The sequence below is a fragment of the Terrapene carolina genome, unplaced genomic scaffold (genome assembly GCF_002925995.2).
Source record: "Terrapene carolina triunguis isolate 2854851 unplaced genomic scaffold, T_m_triunguis-2.0 Scaffold148, whole genome shotgun sequence".
NCBI lineage: Eukaryota > Metazoa > Chordata > Testudines > Emydidae > Terrapene > Terrapene triunguis.
The window spans coordinates 1,284,489-1,308,606 of NW_020664499.1; the positions used below are offsets into that span (position 1 = coordinate 1,284,489).

The 24,118-nt window shown below is 40.6% G+C and overlaps 1 protein-coding gene across 1 annotated transcript in view; it reads right to left on the minus strand.

Moving 5' to 3' along the window:
• LOC113404949 (ribosome biogenesis protein BMS1 homolog) overlaps window positions 1–24,118 on the minus strand; it is a 41,025-nt gene that overhangs the window by 7,193 nt on the left and 9,714 nt on the right. The window contains exons 6-18 of the mRNA XM_026653765.2: window positions 23,516–23,658; window positions 21,701–21,822; window positions 20,837–21,033; window positions 19,989–20,128; window positions 15,936–16,753; window positions 14,855–14,956; window positions 13,317–13,471; window positions 11,922–12,003; window positions 10,801–10,877; window positions 7,500–7,682; window positions 3,916–4,104; window positions 2,760–2,940; window positions 2,101–2,159 (exon numbers count right to left, since the gene is read on the minus strand). Coding sequence (XP_026509550.1) covers window positions 2,101–2,159; window positions 2,760–2,940; window positions 3,916–4,104; window positions 7,500–7,682; window positions 10,801–10,877; window positions 11,922–12,003; window positions 13,317–13,471; window positions 14,855–14,956; window positions 15,936–16,753; window positions 19,989–20,128; window positions 20,837–21,033; window positions 21,701–21,822; window positions 23,516–23,658 — 2,448 coding nt within the window. The remainder of the gene's footprint in view (window positions 1–2,100; window positions 2,160–2,759; window positions 2,941–3,915; window positions 4,105–7,499; window positions 7,683–10,800; window positions 10,878–11,921; window positions 12,004–13,316; window positions 13,472–14,854; window positions 14,957–15,935; window positions 16,754–19,988; window positions 20,129–20,836; window positions 21,034–21,700; window positions 21,823–23,515; window positions 23,659–24,118) is intronic.

Below are 24,118 nucleotides of genomic sequence, written 5' to 3' on the forward strand. Positions count from 1 at the left end.
AATAGATGAGACCTGCTGCAAAACTTCACCTAGCTCTGGACTCAGAGTTTTAGATGCCGGTTGGTCTCTGTGAAGTATGCAATGAATCCACACAGGAGACAGAGCAACTTTCTTTACTGAGGCACGCAGGCCTGCTTTGTGGCCTGCCATAGCTGGAGCTCCATCTGTGAAAAAGCCCACCATGCGATCACATGGTATATTTTTGTCTTGCATGTAGCACATCAAACACTGTATTTCATGGCCCTCAAAAGCCAAGAAATTTGCATCATGGCACTCAGTGCTCACGTCAACTTGAAGAGCAAAAGCATCCGTGTTTTCCAGACACTCCACCCACTGTGTTTTCCTGATCTGCTGCTATTACTTCAAAAGCACACTGAAGCGAAGGATTGGAGAGTGGTATGGCTCTGAGATTGTTTGCCTTGTTTTCTTTGCACATTATGTTCACCATATTGATTGCAGCTCGCAAAATCAAAGTCTCTCCAACTGTGAGAGGCTTCTTGGTCTGTGTGATGTGGTAACTCCCCTCAAATGCCTTTTGAGCTTGGTCAGAGACAGACATGGCTCTCTCGAATTGCAAATATTGATGGGAAAGTTCTTTCTGGAGCTGGACAAGTGACCTTGTTTTTCCTATGTGGTCCTTGTGAAGGGTTTCCAAGTGTCGTTTCAGTTTATTAGGCTTCATGCTTTCACAAGATAACACTGTGTGACATAGCAGGCATTTTGGCCTTTCTTCGTTCTTGACTAAAACACTGCCAGAAGCTGGGAATAAGTGACAGGGGATGGATCACTTGATGATTACCTGTTCTGTTCATTCCCTCTGGGGCAGCTGGCACTGGCCACTGTCGGAAGACAGCATACTGGGCTAGATGGACCTTTGGCCTGACCCAGTAGGGCTATTCTTATTTTCTGATGAAGCCATAATTAAAGAAAGCCTCATCATTTGTGAGCACGTTTCTTGGACTCTTGTTTTTTGTTCATAACTGCATCAGACTCTCTACTGGAGGCTGAAGCAGATACTATGCATAAAAATGAGTCCATTGTGCCTCTTATCACAAAGCAGAAAGAGGAATTCACTGTTAAGCACATGAGGCCAGGACTCAGGAAAGCCACATGTGGTGAAACTAGGGCAGCACAGAGACAATGACTTACAATGATTCTTTACCCTTGAGTGCCAACAGGGTACTCAGAGTGGCATAAAAGAAGATAAACTCCCTAAGGTAGGGCCCATACAAGCCACTGCCAATTTCCATGTCAGAAAAAGCTAGCGCAGGCTCCTACCAGCTTAAGTAGAAAGGATGCTCTGTTGATGAGGCTGCTGCCCACAGATAAGGATCTTCTGCATTCAAGTCCCTCAGCTGGATGCTTGCACAGCTGGATGGTGTAAATGCCCAAATTGGCATCTGCACAGCCACCTCCACATAGGCAATGTGTCCAGACCTGCTCCACAAATTCCACACCAAGAGGTATCTGATCTACAAAATGGCAGTCCTCTGGTGAAGTGTCTGTGAAACAGGTCCGGACACGTTCGGGGGAAGATGACATCGTCTTGCAGGCTGAAACTGATCCCCTGGACCTCCAAATCCAGCTGCTGATGGTGCGACCCACAGTTGGGAATCTGTGCTCTAAGTGTTATACATAGCCTAAATGTATACACAACCAAAAGCATACTTTAATATAGTATGCACACCACCATTGATCAACAATGTTGAAGAGACACCTGTAATATTTCTGGCAAATGGGGTTTCAGATCAATCACAGGGCAGGAAAGAAACTCTTGTGTCAGATATGTCACTGCCCTTCAGTTAATCTGATCTCACTATAATGAGGTTATCCTATACACTTGGAACATCAGCCCAGCAGGAGTAGGAATATATCACTCCATTCAAACCCTTACCAAATGAAGTATCTATCTAGCTTCTTCTCTATGTCTTCATCCCATGCTCATCATCACAGTATCTGAGTGCCTTACAAATTTTAAAAGATCCTCTAAGATCCTGTCATATCCTTGTTTTAGCATAAGTACGCTTTCCAATAAAATTCACTGTTTGATACAATGATCTACAGAAAGAGCCAAGTAACATTTTGTGATAATAAACCTACCGTTGTGCCACTGACTGACTGAATTGCCAAAAATCCTGTCCCTTGGGGAGTGATGGGGCCTAAAACCAAAATTGAATAAAACAAATTATGACCTGTTTGGCTAGACAAGAACTGGCTATTGTTAAAAGGTAGTCTCAGAATGATGAAATAATATTAGTGTGTTTAGAATGATGTATTCTATATCCCCCACCAAAAAAAAAAAAAAAGACAGGTTAAACTAGTCATTCAGCAAATTACTCACATAAGTAGTCCCACTTTGAAGTGAATGGAATTACTTGTGTGAGTGAAATAACTCCCATGAGCAAGTGTTTGCAGGACTGGGCCCTTAACATGCTCTCTCTTTCTGGACATATAGTCACCAGTTCCCCCTTGATGCAATATCCCAGCAGGCTGATCAGAATTTGACTGGAGCCCTGCATGAAGGAGTTAGATAGTTCCCTCTCGACCTCCCTTCTCTCTCTTAACCATACTGCACGTTTGCTAATTCTTAGTATTATTTTATATCCTGTGGGGAATAAACATTTGTTTTAAGTGATTCTTCCTTTCCCCAAAGTTATCAGATGGTTATTTGTATAGGAAAATCCTAATGCCTCCTCTAAGGCTAGGGAGTTTTGCAGTTTACCACATGGTTGTAGATTGTAAATCTAAGTAATCATTACCCCAAAACGTTGCTCCACAATGCATATGTTGTGGTGAATACTTAAGAAGCCTATGACGCCCGTTATGATCTTCAATGTAGTACATAGGGATAGTCTGAAATCGCCTCCACCCCAAGGAGAAGATTATAGGGTCCCGTGTTTTAAGTATCTTCTTATACCAACGATGTTTTTTCAGACGTAACTAGTTAAAAGAAAAGATTAACAATATTAAAAGCACAGAATTAGCCCTAATATCAGTGATTATTGAAGCAATTTCCATCCTTCCTAAATGCTTGTTTAACCACCAAAGAACTTTTTTTTTTTTAAAACATGTCTATTCATGATGGTCAGGGTGACTTAAACTAAGACAGCTGGCATTTCATCTATTTAAAATTTTTTAAAACTGTGTGTATACAATACACACACAGATTACATACATACACATCTATCTATCCCTTTTCCCAAACCTTTGATTGTAATTTGCCTTATTTAGACTTTGTCTAAACTAGCACTTTTGTCGGTAAAACTTTTGTTAGTCGGTGGGTGAAAAAACACCCCACTGAGCGACAAAAGTTTCACTGACAAAAGCACTGGTGTGGACAGCGGAAGAGTTCTCTCCCTCTGGTATAGAGCAGCTACACGGAAGACCTTACAGCTCTGCCGCTGTAAGGTCTGTAGCATAGACTAAGCCTAATTAATTATGCCAGCGGAAGAGTTCTCTCCCTCTGGTATAGAGCAGCTACACGGAAGACCTTACAGCTCTGCCGCTGTAAGGTCTGTAGCATAGACTAAGCCTTAGATTATAGACCCTAGAGAACTGCAAATGTGTTTGCATGAGCTTGTTCAGCAACTAGGACAATGGGGGGAGGGGCCTCCTTGTGCTAATGTAATATAAATACCAAAATAACAATAATGATAACGTTTTCCTTCTGACCATCAAACCAGTATTAAAACAGGATAGCAGCCAAGTTACAATCTCCAACGTTGGACTTTTAAATTAACCATGCCGAAAGCTCTTTCTTTTTTCAGCATAAGGACCTCAGATGAAGGATCTATCTCAATTTTTTTAGCTATTAATTACATTTGCCAAATAGGAAATAAAAATAAACAGCAATACCATGCCTACTGAATCACAACTGTACCACTATCCACAGCACACACAGCTTTGGCTCCATACCTGTACATATCCCACGTTTCCTTCGCTGTTGCCTAAACCACCCAGGATGATTGGATAGTGAGGGTCAAAATTAAGCACAAATTCACATGGGATATTTTCAATCTCTATTCGAACATACATCCCAGGGCGGAAGCCCTCGTACTGAACTCTGGATTCATCATCCTGGTCTTCAAATTCAGCCCGATTAAGCTATGTAAGAAAGATGAAGAGGAAAAGTTTTAATGGGTCGAAAATGGAACATGGAAAATCATGTATGAACAAGGCTTGTGCAGAAGGTTTCAGTTTTACTTGAAAAGCAAATTAACACTAATTTATGTGGTATCTGTCTGGATAACCCTAATAGTTCTAGTAACTTACTTCAGAGTAACAGATGTCTGCCACCACAAATCCTTTCCTTTACAGCTCCCTTTAGGAAACAGCAGATCCAGCTTTACATAGGAAAGTCTGAAACACATCTGGGCATGTTGCTCTACCCTGAGTACAGTGCCCAGAAGAAACAAGTGACTTTCTGGACAGATCCTTACAATACTGAATTTAGGGTAAAATTTCAAAAAGTGCCTAAAGTGCCTAAAAAAAAGTGCCTAAATAAAGCACTTGGAGGAGAGGAAGGTGATCAGGAACAGTCAACATGGATTCACCAAGGGCAAGTCATGCCTGACCAACCTGATTGCCTTCTATGATGAAATAACTGGCTCTCTGGATATGGGGAAAGCGGTGGACATGATATATTTTGACTTTAGCAAAGCTTTTGATACCTTCTCCCACAGTATTCTTGCCAGCAAGTTAAAAAAGTATGTATTGGATGAATGGACTATAAGGCGGATAGAAAGCTGGCTAGATTGTTGGGCTCAACAGGTAGCGATCAACAGCTCGATGTCTAGTTGGCAGCCGGTATCAAGCGGAGTGCCGCAGGGATCGGTCCTGGGGCTGGTTTTATTCAACATCTTCATTAATGATCTGGATGATGGATGGATTGCATCCTCAGCAAGTTCGCAGATGACACTAAGCTGGGGGGAGAAGTAGATACGCTGGAGGGTAGGGATAGGATACAGAGTGACCTAGACAAATTGGAGGATTGGGCCAAAAGAAATCTGATGAGGTTCAACAAAGACAAGTGCAGAGTCCTGCACTTAGGAAGGAAGAATCCCATGCACCGCTACAGGCTGGGGACCGACTGGCTAAGCAGCAGTTCTGCAGAAAAGGACCTGGGGATTACAGTGGATGAGAAGCTGGATATGAGTCAGCAGTGTGCCCTCGTTGCCAAGAAGGCTAACGGCATATTGGGCTGCATTAGCAGGAGCACTGCCAGCAGATCGAGGGAAGTGATTATTCCCCTCTATTCGGCACTGGTGAGGCCACATCTGGAGTATTGCCTCCAGTTTTGGGCCCCCCACTACAGAAAGGATGTGGAGAAATTGGAGAGAGCCCAGCGGAGGGCAATGAAAATGATCAAGGGGCTGGGGCACATGACTTATGAGGAGAGGCTGAGGGAACTGGGCTTGTTTAGTCTGCAGAAGAGAAGAGTAAGGGGGGATTTGATAGCAGCCTTCAACTACCTGAAGGGAGGTTCCAAAGAGGATGGAGCTCGGCTGTTCTCAGTGGTGGCAGATGACAGAACAAGGAGCAATGGTCTCAAGTTGCAGAGGGGGAGGTGTAGGTTGGATATTAGGAAACACTATTTCACTAGGAGGGTGGTGAAGCACTGGAATTGGTTACCTAGGGAGGTGGTGGAATCTCCATCCTTAGAGGTTTTTAAGGCCTGGCTTGACAAAGCCCTTGCTGGGATGATTTAGTTGGTGCTAGTCCTGCTTTGAGCAGGGGGTTGGACTAGATGACCTCCTGAGGTCTCTTCCAACCCTAATCTTCTATGATTCTAAATGATCTGGGCACCATAATCAGTTATGAAAATGGGATGTGAGCTCCTAAATCATCTAAGCACTTGTGCCCTATTTGAGGGCCTGTCTTTATCTGCGAGATGCTATGTGTACCTAAGATTCTATGTAATTAACAAAAGATCCTTGAAACTAACAGGAGGGTTCTTTCCCTCTGTTTTTGTACTGCTAGGAACATCTATATTTTGCTATGCCACTACCGATTGTTCTGGATGCTGTTTGTGCAGATGTTGGAGTCTAACATATAGGATAAATCCTGTGGTTCAAGTACATTTCTGAAGTCTTTGGATTTCTCCAATATACTTGGGCTCTCTCTCTCTGGCTTGTGTTGACAATACACTGCTTGAGGATCACTAGAATACGTTTCCCTAACAGGCCTTAAATGCAGGAGCTCTAAATTGGCTCGTTCTTTTACTGGAAGAGGCTTGTTTACATTTTAAGTGTTCTTATGCAAGCACATTAGAACACAAGGTCTAGTTGTTTGGTACTTATGTCAGAGACTAATGCAAACTGGTACAACTGAGTTAATGGCTAACCTGAACAAGATTTTGTTAGATAAGATGGTGTACACTATGGGTCTCTTTTTTTTTTTTAAAATAACCTTACACTATGATATAAATCGGCAAGGTTCTTCAGAAAGATGTCAGTGCAATACAAAAAGCTATCTTAAAAACTACATTCAGGGTTTCATTTAACAACTAAACATTGCAGCAGAGTTACCAGTTCAAATTGTCTCTCAAATGTCTTTGAAAATTCTCATCAGACATCTGGAACAGGGGTTCTCACATTTTTCAAGTGTGGAATACATTCTGCCTTGTGGACACCTACTTACTTGCTTGTGATGCCTTAATATCCATATGGCAACCACAGCAATTGCTTAAAAGAATAAGTAATTATTAGCAAAGTATTTCTGTATTTTTAGCTGTAGTCAGTACAATAAAGATTTTGATCTCTTTAAAGGTAAATCACAGACTACACTTGCTTTTAATTTCATATCCCCTTCCCAGCTGATATTTCTTTCCATTGAAAACACCTACCATGTGACTAGCTAGCTCTCTGCAAACCACCATTAAGTGTTCCACGGACCACAGCTTGGGAACCCCTAAACAGCTAACATTTACACAGTAGCTTTAGGTGAGTGCCACGTTTTAGTAGCAATAATGACTCAATAAGTCAATTAAAAGGAAGAGCTTCAAAAGACTCAGTATTTTGTTTTTTAAAAAATGGTAATGGAATCACACTATTCACCCATTAAAAACATCCCTCTAAACGTATGGGGTTTTGCACATAAATGCTGAAAAGCTATCAGTGGTTGCTGAATCTAAGGGCTTGTCGACACTGGCACTTTACAGCGCTGCAACTTTCTTGCTCGGGGTGTGAAAAAACACCCCCCTGAGCGCTGCAAGTTTCAGCGCTGTAAAGTGCCAGTGTAGACAGTGCACCAGCCCTGGGAGCCAAGCTTAAAGTCACTCCAGTAAAGTCACCAGCACTGGGAGCTATTCCCCTGGTGAAGGTGGTTTTTTTTAAGAGTGCTGGCAGAGCTCTCTCCCAGCGCTCTGCTGCGACTACACAGGCCACGTTAAAGCACTGCTGTTGCCAGTGAAGACGTGCCCTAAGAGTCCCCCAGAGAAAGAGTGTGTGGTACTTAAGAAGCTTCATAGTCAGACAAATAGCCAAGTTGACAGCTTGTACCTGAGCTTGTTTCTGCATTTCCCCTTTGAGATCATCGAAGTATGTGGCATCCCCTTCATCATATTCAGCATCAAAAATCTCCTTCAATTTGCGTTTCTTGTCCATGCGCTTTTTCTTCTCCTCCTCCTCTCCTGCTTTGGGTTCTTTTCCTTCTTTATCCTCTTCTTCTCCTTCACTTCCAGCCTAGCAAGAAAGAGAAGACGGTTTTCCATCAATGTAGGCAATCCACCTCCCTAAGCTGTGGTAGCTAAATCGAAAGAAGAGTTCTTGCATTGACCTTAACTGCATCTACAACAATGGCTAGGTCACACACACCCATGCGCCACAGGTAGGTCAATCTAAATTTCAAGTGTAGACCAGGGTCTATTTAATAATGCAAACGGTCATAACCACAGCTTTTCATCCTAAAATGATAAACTATTTAATAATAAATTCACCAGATGGAGAAGAATGTCTTCAATAAGAAGTGGAAATGTGTTTCCATGGTCTCTCATTCCTTTTGTCCTCATCAGAAAGCTTTTCAAAAGAATATTAAAATAAATGGTATTTTTATTGCTATGGATTGCATTTTTAATGTATGCCAAGAGTGCTTAGAGCTTGGAATTGGCATAATTTATCATTCTTAAGTTAAAATAAACATATTAATAAAAAAAGAACATGTATCAGGACTTGAATAATACACGAGTGTTGCCCATCAGGAGTGAGGTACTGTGCCAGAGATGATGGACTGGGGGAAGTTTGGACATTAGCAATAATTTTGCAAATAAGCAAAAAAAAATCTTCAATTAAAAAAAGAAAAAAAAAATCTAAAATTTGCAATATTTTCTATATCTTCAACATTTATTTGCCCTAAATAAATTTGGTCCCTATTACTACAGATTAGCTCACGATCCCATTGTCAACTGAATTCACGTACTCTTCCAGAACATTGAATGCGCCTATACTTAATCCTCTTAACTTTTTATTTCTTGGTTTTCAGAGGTCTAAGGATAGACTCTCTGTGCTCTGGAAGGGTACAAGGCACTGCCAGTGAACCTTAATTCTCCACTAACAAAGTTTTGGGGCAGTGAATTTTCCTTGTTTTTTTGTTGAGTAGGCGGTGATAAGGAGAGGACCATGGTTGTGGGAGTGGAAAGGGCACAAGAAGGCTTCCTTGGAACCTTACTCCCACTCAGCTACTAGCTGTGCCTGTCTCCTGTCCCTTCCAGTAGTGTTGGAGAAGCCATGGGAAAAAGAGAGAAGATGGTGACTGAAGGGCTAGGAAGAACACGTCTACCAGCAGGAGGCAGCAAAAAGGAGTGGAGGGAGCCCCAGACTCCTCTTCAGAGGGAAGGAGCTCTGCACAACCCTCAGCAGCATAGGAGGGTGGCAGAGGTATGAAATGGTTCAGTCATCTCAGTGGGATGTTCTCAAATCAATAACACCACCCCAGGAAGATAAACAGAAGCTGATATAATAGCTCTTAGCGCTCCTGTCAGACTGACCCATTCATCTTAAAGTACCTTCTCCTCTCCCCTCTCTCAAAGTCTATCTCAGTTCCTATTGTGGAATACCAATTTCCCAGACAATTTTACTTTGCAGGTAAGCTTTAGAAAAATTTCATTACTGCAGTCAGCTCTTTATCTGAAATCAATCCTGAGCAGATGATACCAGTTTGGGAAGGATCAGAGCCATAGTTTGAGGCCCAAGTGTGTACAGAAAAAATTATAAGAACTGTAATATTTTCATGTCATGCATTTTTTAAGGGAGCTGCATCTCAGAAACCCCTTGTTCAAACAACCTCAAATTAGAACCACTAATCCTACCCTGGACACACCACGAGGCACAGTAATTTGCAAATAAGTATGTAGATTTCAGAGTACTTAGAAAAATCACATTTTAAACAATAAACTAGTCTCATCCTTACCCATTGTGGAGCTATTGCTTCAATATAATAGCAAGGTGCATTTCCCAGTATCTCTCTCTATATATTGCTCAACAAAGAACTACTCAGGCAGGTTTAAACAGAAGTAATAGGATGAAATTAAGCAAGAAACAAATTAGACTGAATATCAGAAAAAATATATATAACAGTGAGATCTATGAGACAGTGGAATAGTCCCTCCAGAGAAATGGTGGAAGCCCATTGTTTGAAGTCACCAGAGAATATACTGCAGGGAACAATCCTGTATCAGTCAGGGTTAGGTGGGCCAAATAGAAATTAGAAATTGGAAGGAAAAAACTATGATTCCATGAAAGATCAAACACTGGGTGAAATTCATCCGCCTGGGGCTAGCGCAAGGCCTCATCACCAATTAGGTGCCACATTAGCCCTCAAAAAAGGGCTGGCTTTCTGTAAAAAGGTGAATGTCACCAATACAAAGGTACACTCTATATTACTATGCCTTGCAAAATTAGAAAGCCCTAATGATGACAAAGTTAAAAGCAACATAGCACTAACATAAAACAAATATTTCCCCATCATTATTACGAGACCAAGTTTAGAACTGTGCCCTTTCCCATAAAATGTATATTGCACAATACTGATCTCAAAGCATGTAGGCCTGATCTACCCTAGAAAATTAAGTCAGCTCAACTACGTCATTCAGGGGTGTGAAAAATCCACACATCAGACTGGAGTAGTTAAACCAACCTAACCCCAGTGCAGATAGTGCTAGATCGACAGAAAGTGTAGGTAGCGTCTACACTGAAGCGCTGCAGTGGCACAGCTGTGCCTCTGGAGCATGGTGTAGACAAGCCCATAGACTAGGGCATGTTACATAGCAGCATTTCACACTGCAGCATAAATTCATTTTGACATCTTTTGATTGTGATCCACCCTAATCTTCCATTTGTTTTCCACTATTTTATGACACTACTTAGGAAAAAATAACATGAAAATAAAAGGTATTAGCAGTCAGGATCATGTTCGACTTGTACCATCCATCACCCACAAACTTGATTTTCAGACCCAGCAAGTTGATTAAGCCTGCCCTCTATTGTTAACTATGGTAAATTGATTTCTGCTCCCCTACAATTATGAGCTCCATGTAAGGAATAATATAGTTTATTTGATCCCCTGAAATTAAAAGCACATCTGATCCTAATGAAAATAAAAGAAAGGAGACTGTATCTATTTCATTCCAGTCCCTCAGATACCAAAATGTTCTCTTCATTACAGCAGCCTTGTTTCTACTGATTTAAGAGCGACTTTCCAGTTGGGCTACGAAGCTGAAGGATGTTCTAAACAGAACAACCCACCATGCAGAGAAACACACATTAAATGTGAGCAGTTGATGAACAATCAAGCTAGAGATCATACCTCATCTCCTTCTGCTGCTGGTTTTCCTTTGTGCACAATCCCTGTTTCAAGGTCTTCAAAATCACCATACAGTTCTTCTGTAAATACAGCAGCCAAGAAATCCGTAAGTTAGCAACATTTTTGCACTGCTCTGTAACACTTCTAAGCCCTTTGTTATTTTGTGTATATTTATTTCTCACTAATACTTCACATTTTGGTTGCTGTACAGATTTATCACATTTTCTTCCCACCACTTTTCCACATTCTGTAGAAAGTGAGCGGCAACCCAGCTTTTCAGTAGCTCTTCCTTTTTCCTTTTGGAAATGCACCATCAGCAACCTTCTTCACACATCTCCAGCGCCTCAAAATTCAAGTGAAGTTCTGCATCTCTCAAAGTGAAAGCCACACAATTGGAAGCCACCCTATCATTATCTCTACTTAAACACTGCCCGCTAAGTTATCAGCGAAGCAACCTGAGCCTCCAGCTTCCATCAGGATGTGGAGGCAGAGATTGCAGGGAGAGTAAAAATCTAAAATGGATCCAGTAATTTCAAAAAGGTTTTAAAAAATGGAAGTTTGCTCTACAAAAGTTATCGACAGTCAAACACTTCGCTTTGGAGATAATATAATTATATTTAAAAAAAAAAAAAAAAAAAAGTATCTCCATAAATTCTCCAACACTAAAATTCCAACTTTTCAGCAAGGCAAAGAGACAAGACTTACTTTCTGCAAATAGGATTTCTGTTCATTTCAATCCCATCTGTTCAAAGGGAACAGCTAAGCTCACCTACAAAACTGAAAGCCAATTATCTCTAAGTGTAAGCCAACCAGCCTTGAGTGGGGATTCTATTTTCTATTCTATATGATAGACAGATTCTATATTCAAAGAGTGTAAACTGTTCCCTATCTCAATCTGCTATTTCTCTCCTCTTTGTGCACAGACGGATACCAGCTATAGTAATAAAATCAGTTAATGCTTGCATAGTGCTTCAAATATGTAAAACAGGTAGAGAACTTGGCAAGGGTGTTACTAATGTAAAATGTTTTTAAATACGTAACAGAGTTTTGGGTTAAATATTAAGTCACAGCATTCACTAGAAGTTCTTCCTCCGTTAGTCATATTCTAAGAGCATCAAACCTACCATCTTCCTCCAGCAGTTTTGATGCATCTTTATCTGCTTCCCACTTTCCTGTTACAAAGCAGTCTCGAATACTGTTCATAACCTGTAAAAGGAAAGTGTTACTTGTACACTTCTCACAACTACAAAGCACTTCAACAGCTGACACACTTTGTCTGTAATACTTGTTCTGGCTTAGAGAGACAGCTTGCTCTCAGCCCATTTGCTATCCCAGGGGTGGGCAAACTACGGCCCGGGGGACACATCCGGCCCTTCAGATATTTTAATCTGGCCCTTGAGCTCCCACCGGGTATGGGGGTCCAGGGCTTGCCCTGCTCTGACGCTCCAGCCAGGGAGCAGGGTCAGGGGCTTGCCCTGCTCTGTGGCTCCTGGAAGCAGCGGCATGTCCCCGCCTCCAACTCCTACATTTAGGGGCAGCTAGGGGTCTCCGCACGCTGCCTCTGCCTTAAGCACCGCCCCCGCAGCTCCCATTGGTCTCAGTTCCCAGCCAATGGGAGTTGCGGGGGCGGTGCCTGCAGATGGGGCAGCACACAGAGCCACCTAGCCGCGCCGCCGCGTAGGAGCCAGAGGGGGAACATGCCGCTGCTTCCAGGAACTGCTTGTGGTTAGCGCCGCCTGGAGCCTGCACCCCTGACCCCCTCCTGTGCCCCAACCCTCTGCCCCAGCCCTGATCCCCCTCCCACCCTCTGAACCCCTCGGTCCCAGCCCAGACCACCCTCCGGTACCCCCAACCCCTCATACCTAGCCCCACCCCAGAGCCTGGACGCCCAGTCGGAGCCCTCACTCCCTCCCGCACTCCAACCCCCCAATTTTGTGAGCGTTCATGGCCCGCCATATCATTTCCATACCCAGATGTGGCCCTCGGGACAAAAAGTTTGCCCACCCCTATGCTATCCATATCGTAACACAACTATCAAAACTGTCTTCCTGGCCACCTCCACAGAGAGGTGGAGGAGACTGAATTAACCTCTCCCTACCCCCAGAAATCATTCTGCCAGAAAAAAGCAAAAGCTCATTAACGTGAGTCAGCACAGAAGTTTACAGTGCCTCTGGGGTAACCATTTAGGGAATAAATAAGATGACATCAGTCATCACAGCAATCCATCCAGCATCTTTCACTAGCATTAAGTTTACTTAAACTTCCCCTTCCTATTTAAAAGCAAAATACCTAAGATCCTGTTTGTGTGTAAATGTCTCTGGTGAGGATAAAGAGGAGATGAGAATTTCTGAAGACGACACATAGGCAGAACTGTCTGTAATTCATATGAGTTAGTTTCATGTCTCCATGACATATCAGCAGTTCTTTATTAGGGTAATTCAAGACTGGTGTAAGTGGATACATACTGGACGTGCTCCTAAGGATACAGAATGTAAGAGCTGTCACGCCAAAAGCAGTACCTCATCTAAATCCCAATCCTGGGGGGTTTCCACTGGAAATTTGGAGCAGTCAAGGGCATTAGCCTTTTGTTTGGATTCTTTGTCAGGACGGCTGACATGGAACAGCCCTCCAAGCTCTTCATCAGCATCATCTTCTTCATCGGCATCCTCAGCCACTAAATAAAATGCCACAGTTAAAAGCATCATCTGTAAATCATATGTATTTATTAGATTAATCAAAAACTTCTCTTGCTCCATAAATCTTTAAATGCCTGATGTAGTTTGAGGAAAGAGGAATCAAATCATAAAAGTGGTGTATTAGTAAGGAGACCAGTGTTCCAACTTGTATTAAGAAAGCAGAAAAACTAATACATTGTTTGATTCCCTTATAGAGAAAGCAGCAGCAAGTGAATTATTCTATATTGAGATCAGAACCCAAAGGCAGGTCTTTTGTTGGAGAGCTAATTAGACGGGACATGACGGTGGGAAAAATATATTCCACATGTAAAATTTCACATACTTTAACGGAAAAATCAGGTGCCTTGTGGATGATTGGATTTATCTGAAAAATCTGTTCTTTGATTAAGCAATTGTGATGTCTTTGTTCAACACCATATGTAACACAAAATTAATAAAACAAAAAACCCAACCTATTAGAAAAAGGCTGTCTATTTCTCCAAAATCAAATCCCATTTGTTTTGTACCAGTCTGCAAACTGCTAACACTGGGTTTGTGAATTTATTGGTACTTTCTTAGGGCATTATACTGCAAATCTTAGTATGCAGAACTCCCAGTAATGTCAACAGGAGTTGTACATGTTTAGGGGCCAGTCTCTTGCTTGGAAATTTATCAGTTTATGAATTAAACAGGGTGCATACATCATGTAAATGACAGCTTTATCTTCACTTTAAACTAACTGCCTGATTCTTGACAAATTACCATCATTATCTTAAAAAATACACTTTATAACAGACATCATAAATGTAACTTCATTCATATTCTGAATGAACACTTTCCTCACCTTTCAAGGAAGGCTTGGTTAATTTTAGACAAAATTCATTGAGGACAGCAAAAATCTCACCTGATTAGATAGATCATAAATAGCCAGTTGCCAAAATAGGTGGTATGTGCACAGCATCTACTACTAGATTTTTTTTATTTTTAAAAAGCTGAGCTTAAATGTTTTGGGAAAATACTATATACCAAAGGGAACTTAACGCTCTTTCTATCCACCTGGAAAAATATTGCTGTATCTCAAAAAGGAAGGACCCAACAAATATATGTTTAGCAAGCCTCTGGATGAATACTAGGTCAAACTAGCCTAAGATATGTTTAATTAGGAGAACAAAATTCTCTTTTTATATAGGAAAACTAAATGTGAACTCCTGTTACCAATAAGAAGAGTTAAATCCATTATTTCCTCATGCACCCATGGAAAAGTAGACTCCAAAGGCTATGGCTAACTGATATGGCTATGATTAAAAGGCTATACAGGGATCAGAGCAATAGCATCATGATGCTGGGAGAGAAACTTACACTTATACACATGGGATTTTTACCTGTTCCATAAACAAGTTTGCGAAGGTTGGGAGCCGACTGTTGTTGTCTCAGAAAAGCCTCGGCTGCCTTTTGGGTAAGGTCTTCCTTCCACTTAAGTGCACCTGAAGGGGGCGGGGGGGAGAGAGAGAGAGAAGAACACTGTAAATTCCTTCCTCCGCTGGCAATGTATTAGACTAAGGCCTGGTCCACACTAACCCCCCACTTCGAACTAAGATACGCAACTTCAGCGACGTTAATAACGTCGCTGAAGTCGAAGTACCTTAGTTCGAACTTACCGCGGGTCCAGACGTGGCAGGCAGGCTCCCCCGTCGACTCCGCGTACTCCTCTCGCGGAGCAGGAGTACCGGCGTCGACGGTGAGCATTTCCGGGATCGATCCCAGAAGATTGATTGCTTACCGCCGGACCCGGAGGTAAGTATAGACGTACCCTAAGGGACCATCTGCACTAGGGAGAAAACTTAAATAGGGAGTCAATTACAATACACTTAAAATTGGTAGATAGGATCAGGACTTTAACCTCGTTATGTGACACAGATATACATGGACGGCTCTAATTTTTCATCCTGTATTGTAACACGCTCCAGTGATTTGGTTGGTTTTGCAGTGTAGATGGTTCCTAACTTTTGAAGGAATAAAAGGGTAAAAGAAAGATTAAGACCAGAGCCTGCAGACTAAACTAGACTATTTTCATCACCATAAATTCACCACTGACACTGATTACATCTGTTAATAAAATCACTGAAAGGTGGTTTACTTTTTCCAAATACAATACAGAAGTTTCACTTTTTTGAAAACTTATCACAGTAAAGATAACAATTTTGCATGTCTTTAGGGCTTTTGATCAGAGAACTCTATAAAAGCTAGGTATTATCAATTTTACTGTCCGGGAAACTGAGGCTTAAGCAAACAATCAATGGTTTACAAAGGAATATAACCCAGGACTCCTGAGACGCAGTTTCCTGCTCTAGCTACTGGACAACACTGCTTCCCAAGGGAAAAAAAAAAAAAAAAGACTCTGCCTCCAGCAATGATCATGATGCCAAATGCACAGTAAAGGAAAATGAGAAATTGAAAATTTACCTGCTGTGTCTGCAGAAAAGTCATTTTCTTCTCCATACTCCTCTTCCTCTTTCAGTAGATTTTCAACATCACCACCACCATCTTCATCTTCTACAGCCTTCGATTCAGCCCATTCAACACCATCTACATTCTTCTCTGGAGCATTCTGAATCCCTTTCCTATCTGACTCTTCAGCTTCTGAGTCATCATTTAATCCTTCTTCTTCCTCCTCTTCCAAGGAGGATCCTTCAGCCTCAGATTCAGATGCCTCTTCAGCTGTGCAGTTTCCAGAATCTGTAGTGGGAACCACTTTTTTACCCAAGCGGTGATCTAGGTTATGATTCTCTCTTCGTTCTTTATCTTTCCTGCCTAATTCACAGGGTGTGAATTTACTTATTTGTCTGCTCGAAGATTCAGAATCGCTGTCTGAACTTTCCTTTTCGTCACTCTCTTCTTCATCTCCATGGTCTTCTGCTTCTTCCTTGCTTTCATCAAGGTCAGTTTCCCCTTCTTCCCCTGAACTCATCTCAAGATCATCATCACTATCAGCAAATGCTGGCAGTTCCACTGCCGTTTCTTCTGTAGTCTCCTCTCTTTTCAGACGCTTGGCACTCCTGAGACCTAGCTCTTGCCCTGGTACCTCTTTGTCACTTTCTCCCTCAACATCATCATCACCATCACCATCTTCACTTCCATCCATCTCGTCCTCAGACATTTCTTCATTTTGACCCTCCTCTTCATCACTTGCTCCATCATCATTTTCTTCTTCAAACACTGCCTTCCGACGTACTCTCCCAGTCTTCAAATCAATTTGTTTTTCTTCTTTTGGCATCACAAATCTGCTTTCCCAATGGAGAACAAGATAAAAAAAAATGCAATTGGCTTTAATTAAACATTTGATGTCACAAACAAATACTGTAGAACATTTTGGTGGTGTGACCTCGACAGCAGAAGCATGGCTACCTGTGCCATTAAAACAAGTGGCAACACTGTCTGACTTAAAGAAATCTCTTAGTTCAAGAAGCCTCATTGTGGTAATGTCACAACTAAATTAGTGATTCTTCACTGCTGTCCACTAGTTTAGACTGAGTGCCTGCACTAAAGTTGTTTGTTTGTTTTTACTGAAGATTATGATTGCCATGCTCCCAGGACCCTTACAAAAACCAAAAATGTATCACATGTTGCTATACCAGTGAATTATTTAAAAAAAAAAAAAAAGGGAAGGAAAAATGGACTGTGTTCAATGGTGATGGAGTCTCAATCCTTTCTAGCTTGGGGATAAATACTGTTTTATATGGAGAAATAAATGGGGAAAAAAAAAAAAACTATTGTTGTATGCAATGCTGTTGTAGCCATGTCCGTCCCAGGATATTAGACAGACAAGATGGGTGAGGTAATAGCTTTGATTGGACTAACTTCTGTTGGTGAGAGACGCTTTAAAGCTTAGGCTAGGTCTACCCGACACATTTTACTCTTGGGGGAAATCTGCATCAAAAAATTAAAAATTCTGTGCACATTTTAAAATTCTGCATATTTTATTTGTCAAAATACCACAATATAATCACACCAATTTCAGGGATAGCTCAGTGGTTTGAGCATTGGCCTGCTAAACCCAGAGTTGTGAGTTCAAGCCTTGAGGGGGCCATTTAGGGATCTGGAACAAAAATCTGTCTGGGGCTTGGTCCTGCTTTGAGCAGGGGGTTGGACTAGATGACCTCCGGAGGCCCCTTCCAACCCTGATATTCTATGATGCGGGGGGAGGAGAGGGAGAATACAGGGTAGCAGGTTATAGATTGTTGTAAGAAGCCTTAAAATCCAGTGTGTCAATTCAGTCCATGAGTTTTAGAGTCTAGCAAGACTAAAAACCCAAGCTCATCATCAGAAGCAAGCTCCCCTTAGACCAGGATATAACTCAAAGCGGCACCAGACCCTGCCAGAACAATAGATGCAAAACCTGCAAACATATTTCCATTGTTACAATGATCGACACCCAGCACAACACACTTTTCAAGATCCCTGGCCTACACATGCCTATCACAACATATGATGTACCTCATCCAGTGAATTAAATGGCGCAATAGCAACTGTGTCAAGGTGAAACCAGACAATTACTATGCTTTCAAATGAACTCACACAGGAAAATGATGAAAGACAAAAACACCACATCACCTATGGGTGAACACTTTTCACGAAGTGAACACTCTTTATCTGACCTATCAGTTCTATTCCCTAAAGGAAACTTGCACAACACTTTCAAAAGGCGAGTCTGGAAGCTTAACTTCATAACTTTGCGAGACACTAAACATCACGGACTGAAGAGAGACATTGGATGTATGGCTTTTTACAATAATCTACAACCCACCAGCAACCCCCTATATTGCTGCTTCCCCACCTTTCTTTCCTCCCACCAGAAGGGTGTTAACAGGCCACTTCTTCTTGAATGGTCCCTTGAAATGTGTGTTAACTACTTATCCTAAGCAATCTGTTCTACCTTGTATTTAGCTGTGACACTCTGAGCCCTGGGTCTACACTCCACCCCTGAGCGGTGTAGTTACACTGACCTAAGTGCCAGTATGGACAGCGCTATGTCGGTGGGAGAGCTTCTCCCATCGGCATAGTGCATCTTCACCAGATGCAGCTGCACTGCTGTACGTGTAAACATGCCCTAAACCAACAGGAGAAGCTCTCGTCGGCTCAGAGTGTCTTCATTAAAGCACTATAGTGACGCAGCTGCATCAATGCAGCATTTTAACTGTAGACCTGCCCTGAGTACGTTTCCCAAACCTGAAAAAGAGCTCTGTGTAAGCTTGCAAGTTTGTCTCTCTCACCAACAGAAGTTGGTCAAATAACAGATATTACCGCTCCCACCTTGTCTCTAAAAACAAAACAAAAAACTGATCAAAAACATCACAGATATGTATCAGTCATCAGCAGCTATGTAGAAATTACATCCAAAAAACTTCATTAAAAGAAAACATAGAGGTACCTAAAGGATATCTTTATGAAATGTTAAGATTTTTTTTTTTTTTTAAAACAGGAGCAAGACATGTTTTTCCCTTAATCTTCTTCTCAGAAACAGCTTAGCTGTTTAAGCAAAAGTTTAAAAAAATAATAAAAATAATTAGCCGAAGGTGGACATCCAGCATGGAAAATTTCAGCTGGAACTGTTAAATAGAGTTATAAGCAACAGTCTTGTAATGGGAAGTGGTAAGCGATCTATCTATAGGGTGGCATTACTAACTTCTTCTATAATTAGAAATATACTCCTGCAGCAGATTCTGAACATCACTTTGAAGTCCGCAATCCCAGAGTTGCTCACACAAAGACCAGTGATATTTACAACTATGATTACTTATCTTCCAGAAGAAACAACACTAACCAGAGAAAGTGCAAATAAAGCTTGGATTTCTTTTCCTCTTAAGACCTGACAAAAGGAGAACCCTGTACTGATTATTCCATTCTGAAAAGTTAATACCTAATGGATAATCATAATTTACTGTGCCCAAAAATAGAAATGACCAAGAAAAAAAGAAAAACTAGATGCATGTCTGAAGGTGAAAGCAAATATACTCCTGTCCTACAATTATTTCTCCTATAAACATCCACGTCCACATCCTGAAGCATCCTTACTCCCACGCCCACCTATTTTTTAGTTGAGGTTGAATTATGTTTTCCATGTTTAGGGGAGGACTGCTACAGAAAAGAGTAGGAAACTCTGAAACCGTGCTTTTTAACTCAGAAGACAAGTTCAAACCCTGATAAAATCACTACTGAAAATAAGTGTGATGATCTCATCTTAATCTGGTTCTAATGAAGGTGTGGGAAAAGAGTCATGAAGTTTAAACAGGTCTGCTTTAAGTTTCAGAGCTCCGTACTCCCATTTCTCTTCTATAATAAACCTCTCCCAAACTCTTTCTGTGCATCTGCCATGCAAGCAAGCCACACACCTTTAATATCAGCCCACTGAAACAGCTATTAATTAAGATACACAAGTGGCCAAAGCTGTTGCCTGTGTTATGCCTCTTCTAGTCAAGTTGTTCTGTCTCCCACTGCTTGGTAAAATTCAAAACTTACTCTTGGTTTTCCACATCTTCTGAACCTAATGGTTTGGAGTCCATGAAAAGAGACACTTTGCTTGAAGCCATCTTAACATCGATGGTGGAATGTGTGGAGATGAGGCTCTGGACTAGTTCATGATTTGGTCTCACTTCTTCCTGACAAACCAAAAGATTTTTTTCTGTTTAACAGATCAACTATGCAAATATCTATTGAACAATCAACAAATTGTTAAAACTGCCTAAAAATGGGCAACAGGAACAGACTCAATATTAAACCATGCAAATTACAGAGATGGGCTCCTTACCAGTGTGTAACAAACATATTGTACACTTAATATTATTTTAACTCATGCACCATAATATTTGAAATAGTCTGAGTACAAGACAGAAAAAGTTCAAGCTCTGCCTCGGAGAGCAACTTCCTTGGATGACATACAACCACTCTCCCTCAATTTCCTCACCTGCAAAACGAGACTAAATACATGGGCCCTGCTCTCAGGGATGGCATGACACTTAGCTCATTTCTCTTCAGATACTTTCCAAGCATTAACTATGTAAGTATTTATTATTATTTACTTCCTTAGCTGTTTTCCACAGCTTTTAAGAGAGGGAAATTGGGAAAAAACAAACAAAAACTATTTTGTTTCTCAATCACTGTAGTAAGGAAGGTTGTTAAATAAGATATTTAAGGATAAGGATATGTTTGCATATCATTTGGGTTGATGATGTTTCTTTAAAAAAAAATCTAAACCAAAACAAAACAAACTGTTTCCAAGCACCATTGCTTTGCCTCTTTAGCTCTTTAGGCAGAAACTATATTCTACTGGAGAACAGAGAACTCAAACAAACAGACTTTCTCCTCACCTCTTCATCTTGATGAGCATGACTTCCACCAAGGTCAATATAAACAGCATCTTTGTCATACACTACACCTCCAACTCCTGACAGTGGGGCATAAATAAGTTTATCCTTCTCATTTAAGGAACGCTTCTTCTGCTGTTCAGGAAGTGCACAGGGGTCTGGCAGGAAACTCACATCGCTCACAGTAAAATCCCCGACACCTGGGGTGAGGGACAAGGAAGAAAAGGATTTTGACAAAGCTCTGATTTAAAAAAAAAAAAAAAAAAACTGTACAATTCACCATAAAGAGGTAAAGGGGCTCTATTGTGGCATGCAGTGATTTAACATCAATGGTACACTGCATAGATAAACCACATGCAATACTTTTAAGACCTACCACTAAGTCTGGAAAACATTCTACAAGTTAATCAGCTAGTGGACTATAAATCACTGGCAACACACTCCTTTAAATATACACTTGCCTTCATTACTAACATCATCTCAGCATTGTTAAAAAGAAAATAACTTAAATCATTAAGTTATTAATTAGTATATTCATTTATTACACTATGTAAAACTTTTCATTTTAAATAAGCCTAACTTACTTTTCACTATTGACACTATCTTTTTTGCATTTCAATCATCCTAGAGATCTACACTGATCAATTTCATTTTCTGGTTTTCGATGCTAGTACATTGTTATTGTGTTTAGATTTAACACTGCAAGAAGATTTCTCAATTAAAAGTTTTACAAAATATTAATATTAAAATATTAACTACAGCATGGTGGTCTTTTACAGATGTAAACTATCCCTTTAACAGTAATAGCATTACAAGCTATAAATCAGCAAAATAATTATAAGAATTTTAAGAGATTGGATATATTACCTGGCATGTGAATTTGGCTTTTGTTTTTTAGGTATGCCCCTCTTAAGTAGCCATAAAGTGACACCTTTCTGTCACACTTTGGATTGACTCGAACATCTTCTGGGTTTGTCAAGTCTTCCATTCTAGGGAATATCAGAAGAAATATTAGAAATATATTTTCTCAACTATCATCTTCCATAAAGAAAGTACTGAAGCAAATTGTTGCACTTGCTACATTAAACTATTATTGCAGCTTTATTTAAAAAAAAAAAAAAAAAATCACAAACATTGTATAATATCATTATTTGAAATTTTCAGTGTTTGATAATAGGAACACAGTAAGGCACACTGTCATGTTAAAGTAATTTTTTTTTTTTTTTAAAAATTCTTATGTGTTGAGTATTTTAGACGATAATTTTATTTTTAAATGTATAACATTTCATCTAATATTACACCTCTGAAAGATTAAATGTGTGTTCATTTGGGGCATTTCTCCTTTCTCTGGGGGCAGAAAGGGAAAACAGCTGAGTCAGTTTCATTTTTGTTTATAGTCACTTTCTAGCCAATTTCACTTTTAGGCATGTACAATAATGTTAAGCAAACACCTAAAACTGGAACTGGAAGATTTCGAGAATATTTTTTATTCGTTTCCCCAAATGTGCTCTGTGCATTTCAGAGAACTTTGTGTATCAGCTTTCTAAGTACTTCTCCGACCACATCACTTGAGCATTGCCCCTGTATTTAAAAGCAAAAAACAAAATGTCTGTTTTTTACTTCTTTCCCAAATTGCAAGAAAAATATTCTGATCAGTTCATAGGTATTTTTCCCCACTCATTTATGCGTGATTGGGACTTTGAAAGAAGAAAGGTTGTTGGTTTTTTTATTGATTTTGGTTAATCTCTTCCAAGAGCAAGCTAGGTCCAGCTCCTCTGAAAGCTCAGTCTTCAGAACTCACAAGCTTCCCCTCCTCATTTTGGTAGACAGATTCATTGTTCCAATGGAACCTAACTGCTGTGTGAGATCATGGACACAGAATGAGAGACAATCTCTCAGGTGGCTAGAGCCAATCCCATGGAGAGCTTTGAAATTCAGGATAGAGACCTTGAAGTAGACTCTGTATTCAATGGGGAGCCATTCCAGTGATTAGAGATCAGGGTGATATGTTCACTGTCTGCTGCTAAGCTATTGGGATGCTGTGCTTTCAGAGAAGTTCACCATAATCAAGCAGCAATTTTGTTTAAATGTTTTATGGACAGTATTCAAGTATCCTGTAACATTCTAAATATGCATTTAGTGCCTCATCCTACAAGTCTGTGTACAAATCAAGCTTACACTGAAGTCACCAGGCCAAGTTTACCACTGACTTAAGTGGCCTCAGCTCCACGGAAGTCAGATTGCAAATTATTATAACTGATTTTTAAATCAGTGGGGTTGCACTCATTTTGAGCAACAAATACCATGCACCAGCTGCCACAGTAATGGATAACTCCATAAAATTCTAGCTAGACAATAAATTGGTCATTTGCATGCCCAACAGTTACATAACTGTGCTATTAAAATACCTTTTTTCAGAAGTGTACAGGAACAGAATTACACCATTCCCTCATACTGACGTGAGTGGAGCTGCGTGGCTAAACTTACATGCAGAGGATTGAAAATACCCCTCTTACACCACTGATTTCCCCTCATTTAGGTCAGTAATAAAAAAGAGATTAAACTTTAACTTAGCCATTATCAAATCTCTGGCACTGGCTGTTAAATTCTTATAAAAACAGAACATGGGGGTGGGAGTGCAGAGGACAAACAGAGAATTGAGGAAAAAAGAAAACCACGTACCTGTCTGCTAGGACATATGGGTGAGATGTCTGCCATGTAAGTGGACGGAATTTCATAACAGAGATAAAGCGTCCCAGATTATGAATTTCCTGCTTTTGGTACTCTCCGTGTACCATCCCAGAGAGATAAAACAGTTTGGCACCCTAAATCAATCAAATTTATATTAAAAGTTTAACAAAAAACTTACCCCAATTAAATTCCTACATCATTAAAACTAAAGCAAGAGACTCCATTCAACAAGCTACAATTACCTCCAACAGATTTGAGTTAACTTCTGTTAATTATCTCGCCTTCATCAAGGCAAAAAATTATCCCCAACAATTTGGCACCAGGTGTGCAAGGCTCACAACAGCAGCAAAGACTTGCTTTTGCATCTGTTAAAAGGCAGATGTAGGTTTCACAGAAACCATGCCTTTTTTCTTCTTTTAGCAGCAGGCACAACACAAATACAGAAGCTACACAACATTAGCATTGCTAGACACTACATTAAAGTCTGCAAAGCAACACCATCTGCCTTTTATGAATCTAGGATTTGATCCTGCCACCCCTTACCCACATCATTACTTGTGTGAATGACTATTGGGCTCTAGTGCTGTAACAGAC